Consider the following 14,068-nt stretch of genomic DNA (forward strand, 5'->3'; position numbering starts at 1 on the left):
AGAGGGCGGGTGACAACCAAGTGCTCATTTATTACATGGTATGCTGATGTAAGAATTCAAAGAAAGAGGAGTGGCATGTATGCACTAAGCTAGAAATCCACCTACCAATCTTACCTCATGACATAAATCATATACTGAACCAAACCAGGTTTCTGCCCACTAGGACGTTGTTACTATTGTACTGTTATAGAGTACAAGCTTTGGGTTTTTGTTTCCTGAGGCATGTTCAGTATACTATGGCTATGTACCACAAGCACCTTAGCTTTACTAAAACCAATATATCTTAGAAATGGCAAGAAACAAAAAACAAGTATTTAAATAATCTACCATCTACAGTGGTAGAGCGTCAGCCTGGCGTGCGGGAGTCCAGGGTTCGATTCCTGGCCAGGGCACACAGGAGAAGCGCCCATCTGCTTCTCCACCCCTTCCCCTCTCCTTCCTCTCTGTCTCTCTCTTCCCCTCCCAAGGCCGAGGCTCCACTGGAGAAAAGTTTGCCCGGGTGATGAGGATGGCTCCATGGCCTCTGCCTCACTAGAATGGCCCTGATTGCAACAGAGCAACACCCCAGATGGGCAGAGCATCGCCCCCTGGTGGGCATGCCGGGTGGATCCCATTTGGGCGCATGCATGAGTCTGTCTGACTGCCTCCCCATTTCCAACTTCAGAAAAATACAAAAAATAAAAAACAAAATAATCTACTATCTAGAATTTCTACACATTGAACCAATTTCAAGGTGCTTCAAATTCTGGAACTTTAGCATATTTAATACCTCAAAAAACCTTTCTGTAACTGTACTTAGTTGTACAGGGTTTTGAAAATAAGGTAGAATGCATATTTGACATTTCACTGAGTATTTTTTTATTACAAGTCCAATAGATTTTTATTTAAACCTTATACTCAGTTTCTTTTTAGTATTAGCTATGACTAAGAATTAGCAAACAGTAGATATTAAATTTTGATATGCTAATAATCCCTAATTGCAACAGGTACAAATAGGTAAAAAAGACATTAAATTGGTTTTAACATCATTAAAACAGTACAAAGGAATCTTATCATATGCACATGCAACTTAAACAAATTTAATTGTATACCAAGGGCAAAATATTTAATGATTAAAAACAGTCTTATTGTAAAATACATATAACTCCTAATGTATGCTAGATGCTTTATCTGGTGACTTGAGCAAAAAAATATATATCTGTACTGTAAATACAAAACTGTACACTTTATTTTATAAGCAGTTTAAGAGATTTTCAAAGGTAATTTTCATTGTATTTGGGGTTCACTTATACAATGACTTTAGAACTCAACCCCGAGCAAAACGAGACTTCCACATCTAACACATAGTGCCTACCTGGTTTTTTGTTTGTTTTTTACATAATCTGTTTTGAAACATTGTTAGGGAGTGTCCAAGTTTACAATTTTCTTACCTGTAAAATTGAAACATTAAGTATACCTATCTGTAATGGTTAATTTTATGTGTCAACTAGGCTGTGCCACAGTGCCCAGATATTTGGTCAAATGCTATTCTGAATGTTTCAGTGAAGGTGTATTTTTTGGTGAGATTAATATTTAAAACATTAGACTTTAAAAGAAGATCATAATGTGGGTGGGCTTCATCCAATCACTTGAAGGTACTGAAGACTGACCTCCTTCAGGCAAGAAAGAAATCTTCCAGCAGACTGCCCTTGAACTCAAACTCCAGCTTTACCTTGGCTCTTCAGTCTGCCAGCCTACCTATTAGATTTTGGATTCAATGAGATTCGACAATCATGTGAGAATCTTTAAAATCTTTCTCCACTTTATAGATAGCTAGATGATAGACAGAGAGATAGATAGATGTAGATATAGTTTGTTTATATATATAGATCTATTGATAAACAAATTATCTATAGATTTATATATATAAAACAAATTATCTATATATATATAGATCTATGTATATAAAACAAATTATATCTGTATCTATCTATATCTATGTGTCTATTTATCTATTGAAATATTGAGACAAATATTCTGTTGGTTCCATTTCTCTGGAGAACCCTATTACACTATCCAACAGTTATTGTGAAGATTAAATAAAACAATGAATTTAATCTTCAGAGTGCCTGAAATATGGAATAGTGCTAGAAAAATGGTTGTACTCTACGAAGTGTCTAATATTGCCAGTATTGCCTTGGTCTCAGAGGCTATATTTCTTTTAATACACATCTACTCCGTATTTGAATCTGAAACCCAAATATCCAAGTGCTTCTTGGAAACTGGTTTTTCTTCACCCTTTCTCAGTCCTCAACATGTTGCTGGAAAGAAAAATGATCTTCCACTCGATGATTACAAGGTACTCAACACTTTTATTGCACAACATTAGTATATATTCTTCCTGATAACTGACCTGTTTGAATGTATTCATTGAGCTACCTTCTGAATTAAGCTGGACTTCCAAGTTGTTTATGAGTTGATCCATATCTGGAAAAGAGACAAGAAAATGACAATTTTAAAATAAGATTTAACTCACTATATATTCATAAAATATGCCACATACCCTTGGTTATACCTGTTTGTGATTTTATAAAGATTATTTCTCAGAACTTACTAGGTACTGATAAGTCAGTATTTGGACAAGATTCTAATTTATATGTTCTGTTCCTCAAGATGGACTTGACTTGTATCCAGTAATATTAGTTGCCACCTGCCTTCAAGTTCTGTATGCATAGAAATCTGTTTCTTCCAACCTCTCCAACCCACCCACATTTATAGGAATATCAACATAACTACATAGTTTCCAAAATGTCCCCCTTCCTGGCCTAGTTCTCACTGTAAGGAGTTCCATGTTCCTGTATAGATATTTACCCTAATGAACTTGTTTACACATCAGCACCAATTCTCTCTAAAGAAATATTTTATCTTTCTACTTCTCTTAAACATACAAACCAAGTGGAGTTAATATACCATATTTCCCCATGTATAACACACTCCCATGTATAAGATGCACCTTAATTTTGGGGCCTGAAATTTGGGGGAAAAAATGTATTACATAAAGTTATTGAACTCAAGTTTTATTCATTAAAAAAGTCATTCAGCTCCTCATCACTGTCAAAACTCCCATCCATTAGTTTGTCTTTATCTGTGTCTGATGATGAATCACTGTCTTCATATATTGCCTTGTCCTCAGTTCCACTTACGGTGTTTGAAGTGCCACAGTTCTTAGATGACTTGACAACAATCTATCTCAATCCTGATATTATCCTAGAATCTTTTCACGCAGGTACGAACTTCCCCAATAGTTGGTTTCTTCACTCTTCCTGCTAGTATCAAATTACCCCAGAAGACTTCATCCATTGGCTCCATTCATCTCACATGGCAGCTTTGAAGGGTTTATTAATGCTGCATCAAGTGGTTGGAGCTGGGATGTCAAGCCTCCAGGTATGATGGCAAGTTTTGTTTTTTTGCTCAGCAGAACTCTTCTTTGTGTTTTTTGTTATGTGTACTCTGAACTGATTGAACACCAATAGGGCAGGTTTGCATAAGAGCCCACCTGGTCTCCTTCTCCAAACTTTCTCAAAGCAGTTTTTCATCTCATCCTAATCCATCCAACCCTTGTCATAAATGTGGACAATCACTCCTCAAGGAATGTTTTATTTTGGCATTGTTTTGCGTTTGAAAATCAGCATAGGACAGCTTGGTTCCATTGGCACAACAAGCTAGAACAACTGTATAATGGCTCTTTTTATGTTCACTTATCTTCACAGTTACAGTTTTCACTCCCTTCTTATCAATAGTTCTGTTACTTGGGACATCAAATTGAAGGGGGACTTCATCCATATTTGCAATCTGTCCCAACTCAAACTGATGTGTCTTCTGACATTGAATGACAAAATGATGAAACTCAAGCACCTTCTCTTCATAGCTTTCAGTCATCTTTTGGGCAAGTCTGGTGCATGTATGCATGCTTAGCTCATTCCCTTTCATGAACCTGAAGCACCAATTGTGTCTTCCTTTGAAATCAGTAACTTCTTTTTCATCAGCAATTCTTCTTGTCTCATGCTGAACCATCTTTGTGGACACAGGAATTCTAATTGCCTTTTGCTCTTCAATCCATATCTTCAATTTCCTCTCTAAATCAGGCCAAATTTCTGACTTGTCTCTCATGGCTTTGTTTTGCCATGGCATTTTCAATAGGGTTTATTCTTCCTGTAGCCAGTCTTGGATCGATTTCTCAGTTAAAGGAGGGCCAAACAGATATTCAGCAGCACGTTTTTCATTCACTTTTGCAAACTGGATCACTTTTTATAAAAACACTTTCTGAGCCATTTCTGGGCAGAACATGGCAAAACATAACCTACGGTAATATACCAGTAACAAGTGTGAAACAATGAGCACAAAGACAACAAGCGTGAAAAAGTGGGAAATGCAAGTAAAGAAACACTACAACCACTGTATAAGATGTACCCAGTTTTTAGACCCCAAAATTTTTGAAAAAGGTTGTGTCTTATACATGGGGAAATATAGTGAACAGTCTTTATTTCCCTGTTAGATAGCTTTACCTCCTATGGAAAAAAATAGTTAGTGGCCTCATTCACCTGCCCTGCACCATCACAAACATCCCACCAGAAACACCAGCATCTCTTTAATCAGATTTCCTTTGATCTATCTATAGTCTAATCTCACTAGAAAGGAAAATACAGGGCAAGGAAGATGAACGCACAGTTTTTCACTAAATTGGTCAGATTTTAGATAACACTAAGTGTCTCCAAGTCTATTAAAATTAGGTACCTTATAGCCTGACCAGGCAGTGGCGCAGTGGATAGAGCATTGGACTGGGATGTGGAGGACCCAGACTCAAGACCCTGAGGTCGCTAGCTTGAGCACAGGCTCATATGGTTTGAGCAAGGCTCACCAGCTTGAGCCCAAGGTCGCTGGCTCGAGCAAGGGGTCACTCAGTCTGCTATAGCCCCCTAGTCAAGGCACATATGAAAAATCAATCAATGAACAACTAAGGAACCGCACCGAAAAAAAAATGATGTTTCTCATATCTCTCCCTTCCTGTCTGTCTTTCCCTGTCTGTCCCTCTCTGTGACTCTCCCTGTCTCTGCCACACACACACACACACAAAAATTAGGTATCTTATTTATGACCTGGTTGCATTTTAAAAGACTGTCCATAAGTCAGTTAATTGCTTTGAACATCAAATATATTTACCTATAGAAATGTTCATTTACAGGTCACTTTACACTAGCCATTTAAGACCTAATGCAGTTAAAATACAACAAATGCACAATTAGCAGGAACAAAATATTATAATATAGCCACACAAAAAGTAAAAGAATCCTAAACTTAATTCCTCCATTTAGTAACTCAGAATGAAGGAAACCAGTAATAATTAAATGGCAATATCACACATAGAATCTTCTATTGGGATTGTGAGAAAACCTCTGGTATACTATGAAGAGTCTGGAGAATTTTAACAATTTAAAATATCTCTAATTTTTTTCTCAAAGTGAATAGATTTTCTTTTCTTTGTCCCAAGTATATGAGTAGAACTGCTCATGTATACATACATACATCATTCACTAAATCTTTATTGTATAATTACTATGTATCAGAGATTATAGTAGGCAAGCTATTATCAGTTTTATTTTATTTTTTTGTGACAGAGATAGAGAGAGACAGAAAGAGGGACAGATAGCAACAGACAGGAAGGGAGAGATGAGAAGCATCAATTCTTTGTTGCGGTACCCCAGTTGCTTGATTGCTTTCCATATGTACCTTGATGGGGGGAGGGGGCTCCAGCAGAACAAGTGGCCCCTTGCTCAAGCCAGAGACTTTAGGCTCAAGCCAGCGACCATGGGGTCATGTTTATAATCCCATGCTCAAACCAATAAACCCTCACTCAAGCTGGTGGTCCTGCGCTCAAGCCGGATGAGCCTGCACTCAAGCCAGTGGCCTTAGGGTGTTGAACCTAGGTCCTCTGTATCCCAATATGATGCTCTATCCACTGCACCACCACCTGGACAGGCGTTATCAGTTTTAGATCTGAGTCAACCAGATGTGGAGAGTCAGCAAATGCAGCAGAGAGCACTGACTTGAGAGTTGATGCTCAGGAATCATATCCCATAATCTTTGTCTAGGCCTTTACTTTCTAAGCCTCAACTTCTCTATCTAAAATTAAAAATTGTCAAACTGTTCTCTGAAAAGTCCTAGGAGGTGAAAATATGTAGTAAAGAATAAACACAGAAATCAGATGTAGAAAACTGTAGGCCCTTTGCACATAGAAATGTTCATCTTTTATATTTTTCCAGTGATGTATTTCAAAGGCTTAGGACAGTGCCTGGCACATGGTGTTCCATACATTTCCCAAAGTTTTTGATGAAAATTACAGAAAAAGAGAATGAGAAAGTTTGTTTTCTCAAGTACAGGGATTGGACGATAATAAAAAAGAATAAAAGAAAATAAGAGAGTTTATGTATGAGAGATGACTGAGGTGTAATTAACTATGAAGTATGATGTGCCAGAGAGGCTAGTTTTTTTTTTTTGTTTGTTTGTTTGTTTTTTTTTTGTGTGTGTGTGTGTGTGTGTGTGTGTGTGTAATTTTGAGTAGGAGTGAAAAATGAGGTGAAAGAGTAGAAAATAAATGGTAGGTCATATAACTCTCATATAATCCAGAATGGGGTACCATAAAGCCAGGAGTACTTGCTTGGTTGCTGTCAGCAAAATCTGGAGAAAAAAAGAACTTGATTCTTTTTCTTGATTCACATATCTTTTAATTAGGCCTCATTATTTCTACCTGGAACAACGTACAAGAGCCATCTCCTATCTGGTCTTTATCAACTCCTATGGATTACAAGACAGAAGGGTTGAGGAAGCAAAGTGACTTTGATAAGCTATTTAGCCCTTATTGACCCTCAGTTTCTTCACCCGCCAAGAAAGGGGTTATAGTATTGATTTAATATGGTTAATATGAGGATTCCATGAATTAGTGCATATAAATGCACTGCTTGGCATATGGAAAGTTCTCAGTACAACTAGTTATTATTATCATTACCACAATTATTATCGTTGATGGGTATCTTTAGTTCGGGCCCTGAAGGGTATCTCATAGGCATCAGACAGACATTTTATAAATTAAATGTGTTCACAAATCTTCTCTTCCTCTTATATTTACAGTCTCAATTTGTAGCCCCACCATCAACCTAGTCTCATTCTAAAACCTGAGGGCCAGGTTTGACTCCTCTTTCCAACTCTACCCAATTGGTTATCCGCTGTAATAAATTATACTGCAGACATATCTCTTAAACCTAGCCCTCTTCATCTCCCAATCAGTTTCCCTTGTAGTCCATACTCCACATTGCTACCCAAATGTGGTAAAAACATGAGAGATGTGGAGTGAGTGCTTAGGGTCAAATCCTGATTGCAACTTCCTAACAATAAGATTTTAGGCAACTTTTCTCACCCCCTTGTACCTGTTTTCTTATCTGTAAAATAGAATAATAACAATATGAGTTCATAGTGTTGCTGTACGGATTTATCAATTTAATATGTGCTCAAGTGTTTACAGTATCTTGCTCCAAGAGACATGATCTGTCTGTTTCCCTCAGCATCAGGTGAGCCCCTCAATAGTTATCTAGTCTTGTTCCTCTTTGTGTCCCAAATTTTCAGTAAATTATCTCCTCCATGCAATGAGCTAATGTCCAATAAATGAATGATCATAAAAATAAGGTTATTTAATAACAATACTACATTATAATAATCAATAATATAAATATTTAAAATAGCAATAGCCAAGGAGTCTGAAAAATACTTCTTGTCTGATCTGTATTAAAAGTAAATTACTGTAAACTCTCCGATATCTCTCGTAGCAATATTTTTCTTGATTTATTTCCATGGGCAAGTGAAATAAAGGACAGGATGAACACATGGGACTACTATATCAAACTGAAAAGTTTTGTACAGCAAAAGACACCATGAACAAAATAAAAAGACAACCCACACAATGGGAGAACATATTCGACAATACATCTGATAAGGACTTAATAATAAAAATTTATAAAGAACTTCTAAAACTCAACACCAGGAAGGTGAACAATACAATTAAAAAATGGGCAAAACAACTAAAGAGACAGTACTCCAAAGAGGACATACAGATGGCCAATAGGCATACGAGAAAATGTTCAACGACATTAATCATCAGAGAAATGCAAATTAAAACCACAATGAGATAACACCTCAGACTTGTCAGAATGGTACTCATTAAAAAAACAACACACAATAAGTTCTTCCAAGGTTGTGGAGAAAAGGGAACCCTCCTGCTCTGCTGGTGGGAATGCAGACTTGTGCAGTTGCTGTGGGAACTGTATGGAGCTTCCTCAAAAAATTAAAAATGGAAATGCCTTTTGACTCAGCTATCCTACTTTTAGGAATATATCCTAAGAATACCAAACCACTGATTCAAAAGAAGATATGCACCCCCATGTTTATTGCAGCATTTTTTTTTTTGATTGCAGCATTTTTTACAATAGCCAAGATCTGGAAACAGCCCAAGTGTCCGTCCGTGGATGAGTGGATTAAAGAGCTGTGGTACATATACACAATGGAATACTAAATGGCTGTGAAAAAGAAGGGCCCTGGCCGGTTGGCTCAGTGGTAGAGCGTCAGCCTGGCATGCAGGAGTCCTGGGTTCAATTCCCAGCCAGGGCACACAGGAGAAGCGTCCATCTGCTTCTCCACCCCTCCCCTTCTCCTTCCTCTATGTCTCTCTCTTCCCCTCCCACAGCCAAGGCTCCATTGGATCAAGGTTGGCCCGGGCACTGAGGATGGCTCTGTGGCCTCTGCCTCAGGCGCTAGAATGGCTCTGGTTGCGGCAGAGTGGCGCCCCGAATAGGCGGAGCATCGCCCCCTGGTGGGCATGCCTGGTGGATCCCAGTCGGGCGCATGCAGGAGTCTGTCTGACTGACTCCCCGTTTCCAGCTTCAGAAAAATACAAAAAGAAAAAAAAAAAGAAGGAAATCTTAGCTTTTGTGACAGCATGGATGGAGCTGGACATTATTATGCTAAGTGAAATAAGCCAGGCAGAGAAAGAAAAATATCATATGATCTCACATATATGTGGAATCTAATGAACAAAGTGAACTGAGGAATGGAATAGAGGCAGAGAGGCAGGGTCACAGGGAGCAGAAGGAAAGCTGTCAGAGGGAAGGGGGATGGGATCAGAGAAGGTAAAGAGATTAGTGAAACTACATATACATAAGACAGAGATATAGAGAACAGAACAGCAAATCCTAGAGGGAAGGGGGAAGGGAGTTAGAAAGAGGGGAACAAAGGGGGTATAAAAAGGGACACAGAGCCTGACCTGTGTTGGCGCAGTGGATAAAGCGTCTCCTTGGAAATGCTGAGGTCACCGGTTCGAAACCCTGGGCTTGCCTGCTCAAGGCACATATGGGAGTTGATGCTTCCAGCCCCTCCCCCCTTCTCTCTCTCTGTCTCTCCCTCTCCTCTCTAAAATGAATAAATAAAAATAAATAAATAAATAAATAAAATAAGGGACACAGGGATGGGTGAGGGAGTTATATTCAGTGGGACACTTGAATCCATGTAAACACAATAAATTAAAAATTAATTTAAAAATCTTGAAGTTAAATAAATAAATAAATAAATAAAACCCATACTTGGAAAGAAACCTATATGGATAATATTCTGTTACTGCTAATACTGTTTGTTGTAATTTATAAAGAATTACTACCACCGGCACAAAAAAAAAAGTAAATTAGTCAAATGATATAAGCTTACAATTAGGAATGTCTCAATTATTTTTGCTAACTGCACTCCCACCCAAAAGACAGTCAAATGAAGTAGCATTAGGTAACCCTGAACATTATTCTAAATGTTGGTAGTAGTGAATATAGATAAAACTATCAGAAGGGTGTATAACCTCCACTTTAAAAACTGTGTCTTTTAATATTTAGCAAGCCAAAATTTTTTTTATTTAGAAAATTAACTTTAACATGGTGTCATTGATCAATAAGAATACATAGGTTTCAGGTAAACATTTCTATAACATTTGAACTGTTGATTATGTTGTATACCCATCACCCAAAGTCAAATCATAATCCATCACCTTATTTTTGTCCCTCTTTACACCATTCCCCCCTACCCTCCCTACATTCCCTTCCCCTGGTAACCACTGCTATCTTATCTGTGTCCATGAGTCTTGGTTTTTTATCCCACCTATGTGTGAAATCATACAGTTTTCAGCTTTTTTATGATTTACTTATTTCACTCAGTATAATGTTATCAAGGTCCATCCATGTTGTTAATGTCACTATGTCATCATTTCTTATGGCTGAATAATATTCCATTGTATATCTGTACCACATCTCCTTTATCCAATCCTCTGTCTAGAGGCACTTTGGTTGTTTCCATATCTTGGCCACTGTGAACAATGCTGCTGTGAACATGGGGGTGCATGTGTCTTTAAATACCAGTATTTTAAAGTTTTTTGGGGGTAAATACTCTGTGGAGGGATTGCCTGGTCATATGGTAGTTCTATTCTTAATTTTTTGAAGAACTACCATACTTTCTTCATAATCGTTGTACTAATTTACATTTTTAATAGCAGTGAAAGAGGGTTCCCTTTTCTCCACAACCTCTCCAACACTTGTTATTACCTGTCATGTTGATAATAACCAAGCTAAGATGTGTGAAGTGGTATCTCATTGTAGTTTTGATTGACATTTCTCAAATAGCTAGTTAAGATGAGCATCTTTTCATATATCTGTTGGCTGTTTGTATGTCTTGCTGAAAGTGTTTGTTCAGGTTCTCTCCCCATTTTTTAAAATTGGATTGTTTGCTTGTTTGTTGATGAGTTTTGTCATTTCTTTTTATATTTTGGGTATTAACCCCTTTTCAGAGGTGTTGTTTGCAAATATCATCTCCCATTTAATTGGCTTATTTTTTGTTGTCAGTTTCTTTTGCTGCTCAGAAGCATTTTAGTTTGATATAGTCTCATTTAGTTTTTGTCTTTACTTCCCTTGCTTTGAATTCAAATTTATAAATTGTTCTCTATGGCCAAGGTCTATGAGCTTAGCATTTATGTTTTCTTCTACAAAATATACAATTGCAGATCTTATATTTAGAGACATTTGATCTATTTTGAATTAATTTTTGTGCAAGGTGACAAACTGTAGTCAAGCTTCATTCAAATTGCATGTGGCTTTCCAGTTTCCCCAGCACCATTTGTTGAAGGAGGCTTTCTTTTCTCCATTGTGTATTTTTGGCTCCTTTGTTGAAGATTATTTGTCCATATGTATGTGGTTTTATTTCTGGGCTCTCGATTCTATTGCATTGGTCTGTGTGTCTGTTTTTCTGCCAGTATCATGCTGTTTTGATTATCATGGCTGTGTAGCATCATTTGAAGTCAGGTAGTGTGATACCTCCAGCTTTATTCCTTTTTTCTCAGGATTACTTTGGCTATTCGGAGGTTTTTATGGTTCTATACAAACATAGTGATTTTTTTTAACGACACTGGGATTTTAATGTAGATTTCTTTAAATCTGTATATTGCTTTGGGTAATATGGCCATTTTAACTATGTTGATTCTTCTAATCCATGACCATGGAATGTTTTTCCATTTCATTGTCTTTTTCAGTTTCTTTCAATAATGCTTTGTAGTTTTCAGTATTTGGGTCCTTGACATCCTTTGTTAATTTTATTTCTGATAAGGCATTAATGTCCAAAATGTATAAAGAACTCACAAAGCTCCACAACAAACAAAGAATCCATTAAAAAATGGGGAGAGGACGTGAAAAGATACTTCTCCCATGAAGACATACAAATAGCCAACAGATATATGAAAAGATGCTCCTTTTGCTATTAGAGAAATGCAAATCAAAACTACAATGAGATATCACCTCACGCCTGTTAGACTGATTATTATCAACAAGATAGGTAATAACAAGGGCTGGAGAGGCTGTGGAGAAAAAGGAACCCTCATTCACTGCTGGTGGGAATGTAAACTGTTACAGCCATTATGGAGTACAGTATGGTGGTTACTCAAAAAATTAAGAATAACCCTACCATATGACCCAGCAATTTCTTTACTGAGTATCTAGTCAAAAGACTCAAGATGAGATTATTAATCCACATTCTCTAGAGGAGAAAAGCAATGTCTAGAGCAGGGGTCCCCAAACTATGGCCCACGGGCCACATGCGGCCCCCTGAGGCCATTTATCTGGCCCCCACCGCACTTCTGGAAGGGGCACCTCTTTCATTGGTGGTCAGTGAGAGGAGCATAGTTCCCATTGAAATACTGGTCAGTTTGTTGATTTAAATTTACTTGTTCTTTATTTTAAATGTTATATTTGTTCCCGTTTTGTTTTTTTACTTTAAAATAAGATATGTGCAGTGTGCATAGGGATTTGTTCATAGTTTTTTTTATAGTCCGGCCCTCCAATGGTCTGAGGGCCCCCTGTGTAAAAAGTTTGGGGACCCCTGGTCTAGAGTAATGTTAGCTAGTAATTGGCAATATTAGAGTTTCAAAGCAGTTATGTCTGTCATTACATACCATCATAGTTTCCATTAGTTTGAAATACAAACTTATAGATTATTCTCCTTGCCTAGTTATTATCACCCTGAGTGACATCAGACAAGTGCTTAATAACTGCTTTTATTGAGATGAACATAATACCAAAGGAGATAAAGGACTGTTCCTTTCATCATCTGTTTGGATTTATTTATCCAAAAAATAAATTTCATTTAGGTTGTGATTTAATTTTTCTCAAACTCTTAGGATTAAATGTAGAGAGAAAGAGAGAGACAGGGGAAGGGTAGGGAGAGAGGGAGGGAGAGGGAGGGAGAGGGAGAAGGGGAGGGGGAGGGGAAGGGAGAGAGAAAGCTCTTCCAAGCAACCATTATAAGTCAATTAACTCCAACAATTCCAGCAATTCGGTTTAACTTTTCACTTACAGAGGAACCAACTACCTTGAGCATGACTTAAAGAGCTAGAGCAGGGGTCCCCAAACTACGGCCCCCACGGGCCACATGCGGCCCCCTGAGGCCATTTATCCAGCCCACGCCGCACTTCTGGAAGGGGCACCTCTTTCATTGGTGGTCAGTGAGAGGAGCACAGGATGTGGATGCATCCTGTGCTCCTGGAGTACTGTATGTGGCGGCGCTGCAAAGCACGGCATTGCTCACGTACAGTACTACTTCTGTTTTGTTTTTTTACTTTAAAATAAGATATGTGCAGTGTGCATAGGGATTTGTTCATAGTTTTTTTTTATAGTCCGGCCCTCCAACGGTCTGAGGGACAGTGAACTGGCCCCATGTGTACAAAGTTTGGGGACCTCTGAGCTAGAGCAAGGCCTAATCTCTTACCTCCATCCATGCACAGGCCCTCCTTAATCTGAAGGCAAACCCAAAGCAGCTCCTCCCCTTATAGCCTAGCTCCCTGTCCCCAATAGCCTAGGATCAAACTTTAACTCTTCTCCTTCCTTTTAGAAGCATCTCTAGGTACCTGCTGCTGCTTAGGGTATTTACCTGGGAGGGCTAGCCTTCTGAATCATGTTCTCTCTGGCTGCAACTTTGGTTGGGTTGCGTTAAGCCAAAGACTAACTTTATTGTTTAAGGAAAAATGAAAGTGCTGAGCAAAGGTATACTAAATTAGACAAAGCCATCCATTTTTGCACCCTTCATTTCTCCCACATGGCCCCTCAACCCTCTTAGCCCTTCTTTGTTCAGCTCTTTATCAAAGTTTTGTACCCTTACTCCCCAATCCACCTATGCACTTCTCCCCCACTGTTGAAACCTAAACAACAGAAGTGAGGTTAGGGTTGAATCTAGACAGAGGATATGGGAGGGAGTGGGTTCTAATCCCAGAGTCACTTACTGCCCATGCCACTATCTGGAAACTCCTGAAGTGTCTGGACCTAATGCCCTCCTCTGGAGGTTCATATTCCTCATATTATTGTAAGACAACTGTTTCTTTAACAACCACCCCTCTTTGATAGTGACTCCCTCTCGCCTCCTCTTCAACCTCTTACCTCCCCTTTTTCTCTTTGCTGGAAAATAGGGAGGA

The 14,068-nt window shown here is 38.3% G+C and overlaps 1 protein-coding gene across 1 annotated transcript in view; it reads right to left on the reverse strand.

The window, feature by feature from the left end:
• KLF8 (KLF transcription factor 8) overlaps nucleotides 1-14,068 on the reverse strand; it is a 171,753-nt gene that overhangs the window by 38,368 nt on the left and 119,317 nt on the right. The window contains exon 2 of the mRNA XM_066356054.1: nucleotides 2,393-2,466. Within this exon, the coding sequence (XP_066212151.1) occupies nucleotides 2,393-2,464 (72 nt within the window). The 5' untranslated portion in view covers nucleotides 2,465-2,466. The remainder of the gene's footprint in view (nucleotides 1-2,392; nucleotides 2,467-14,068) is intronic.

Source organism: Saccopteryx leptura, chromosome X (genome assembly GCF_036850995.1).
Source record: "Saccopteryx leptura isolate mSacLep1 chromosome X, mSacLep1_pri_phased_curated, whole genome shotgun sequence".
NCBI classification, from domain to species: Eukaryota; Metazoa; Chordata; class Mammalia; order Chiroptera; family Emballonuridae; genus Saccopteryx; species Saccopteryx leptura.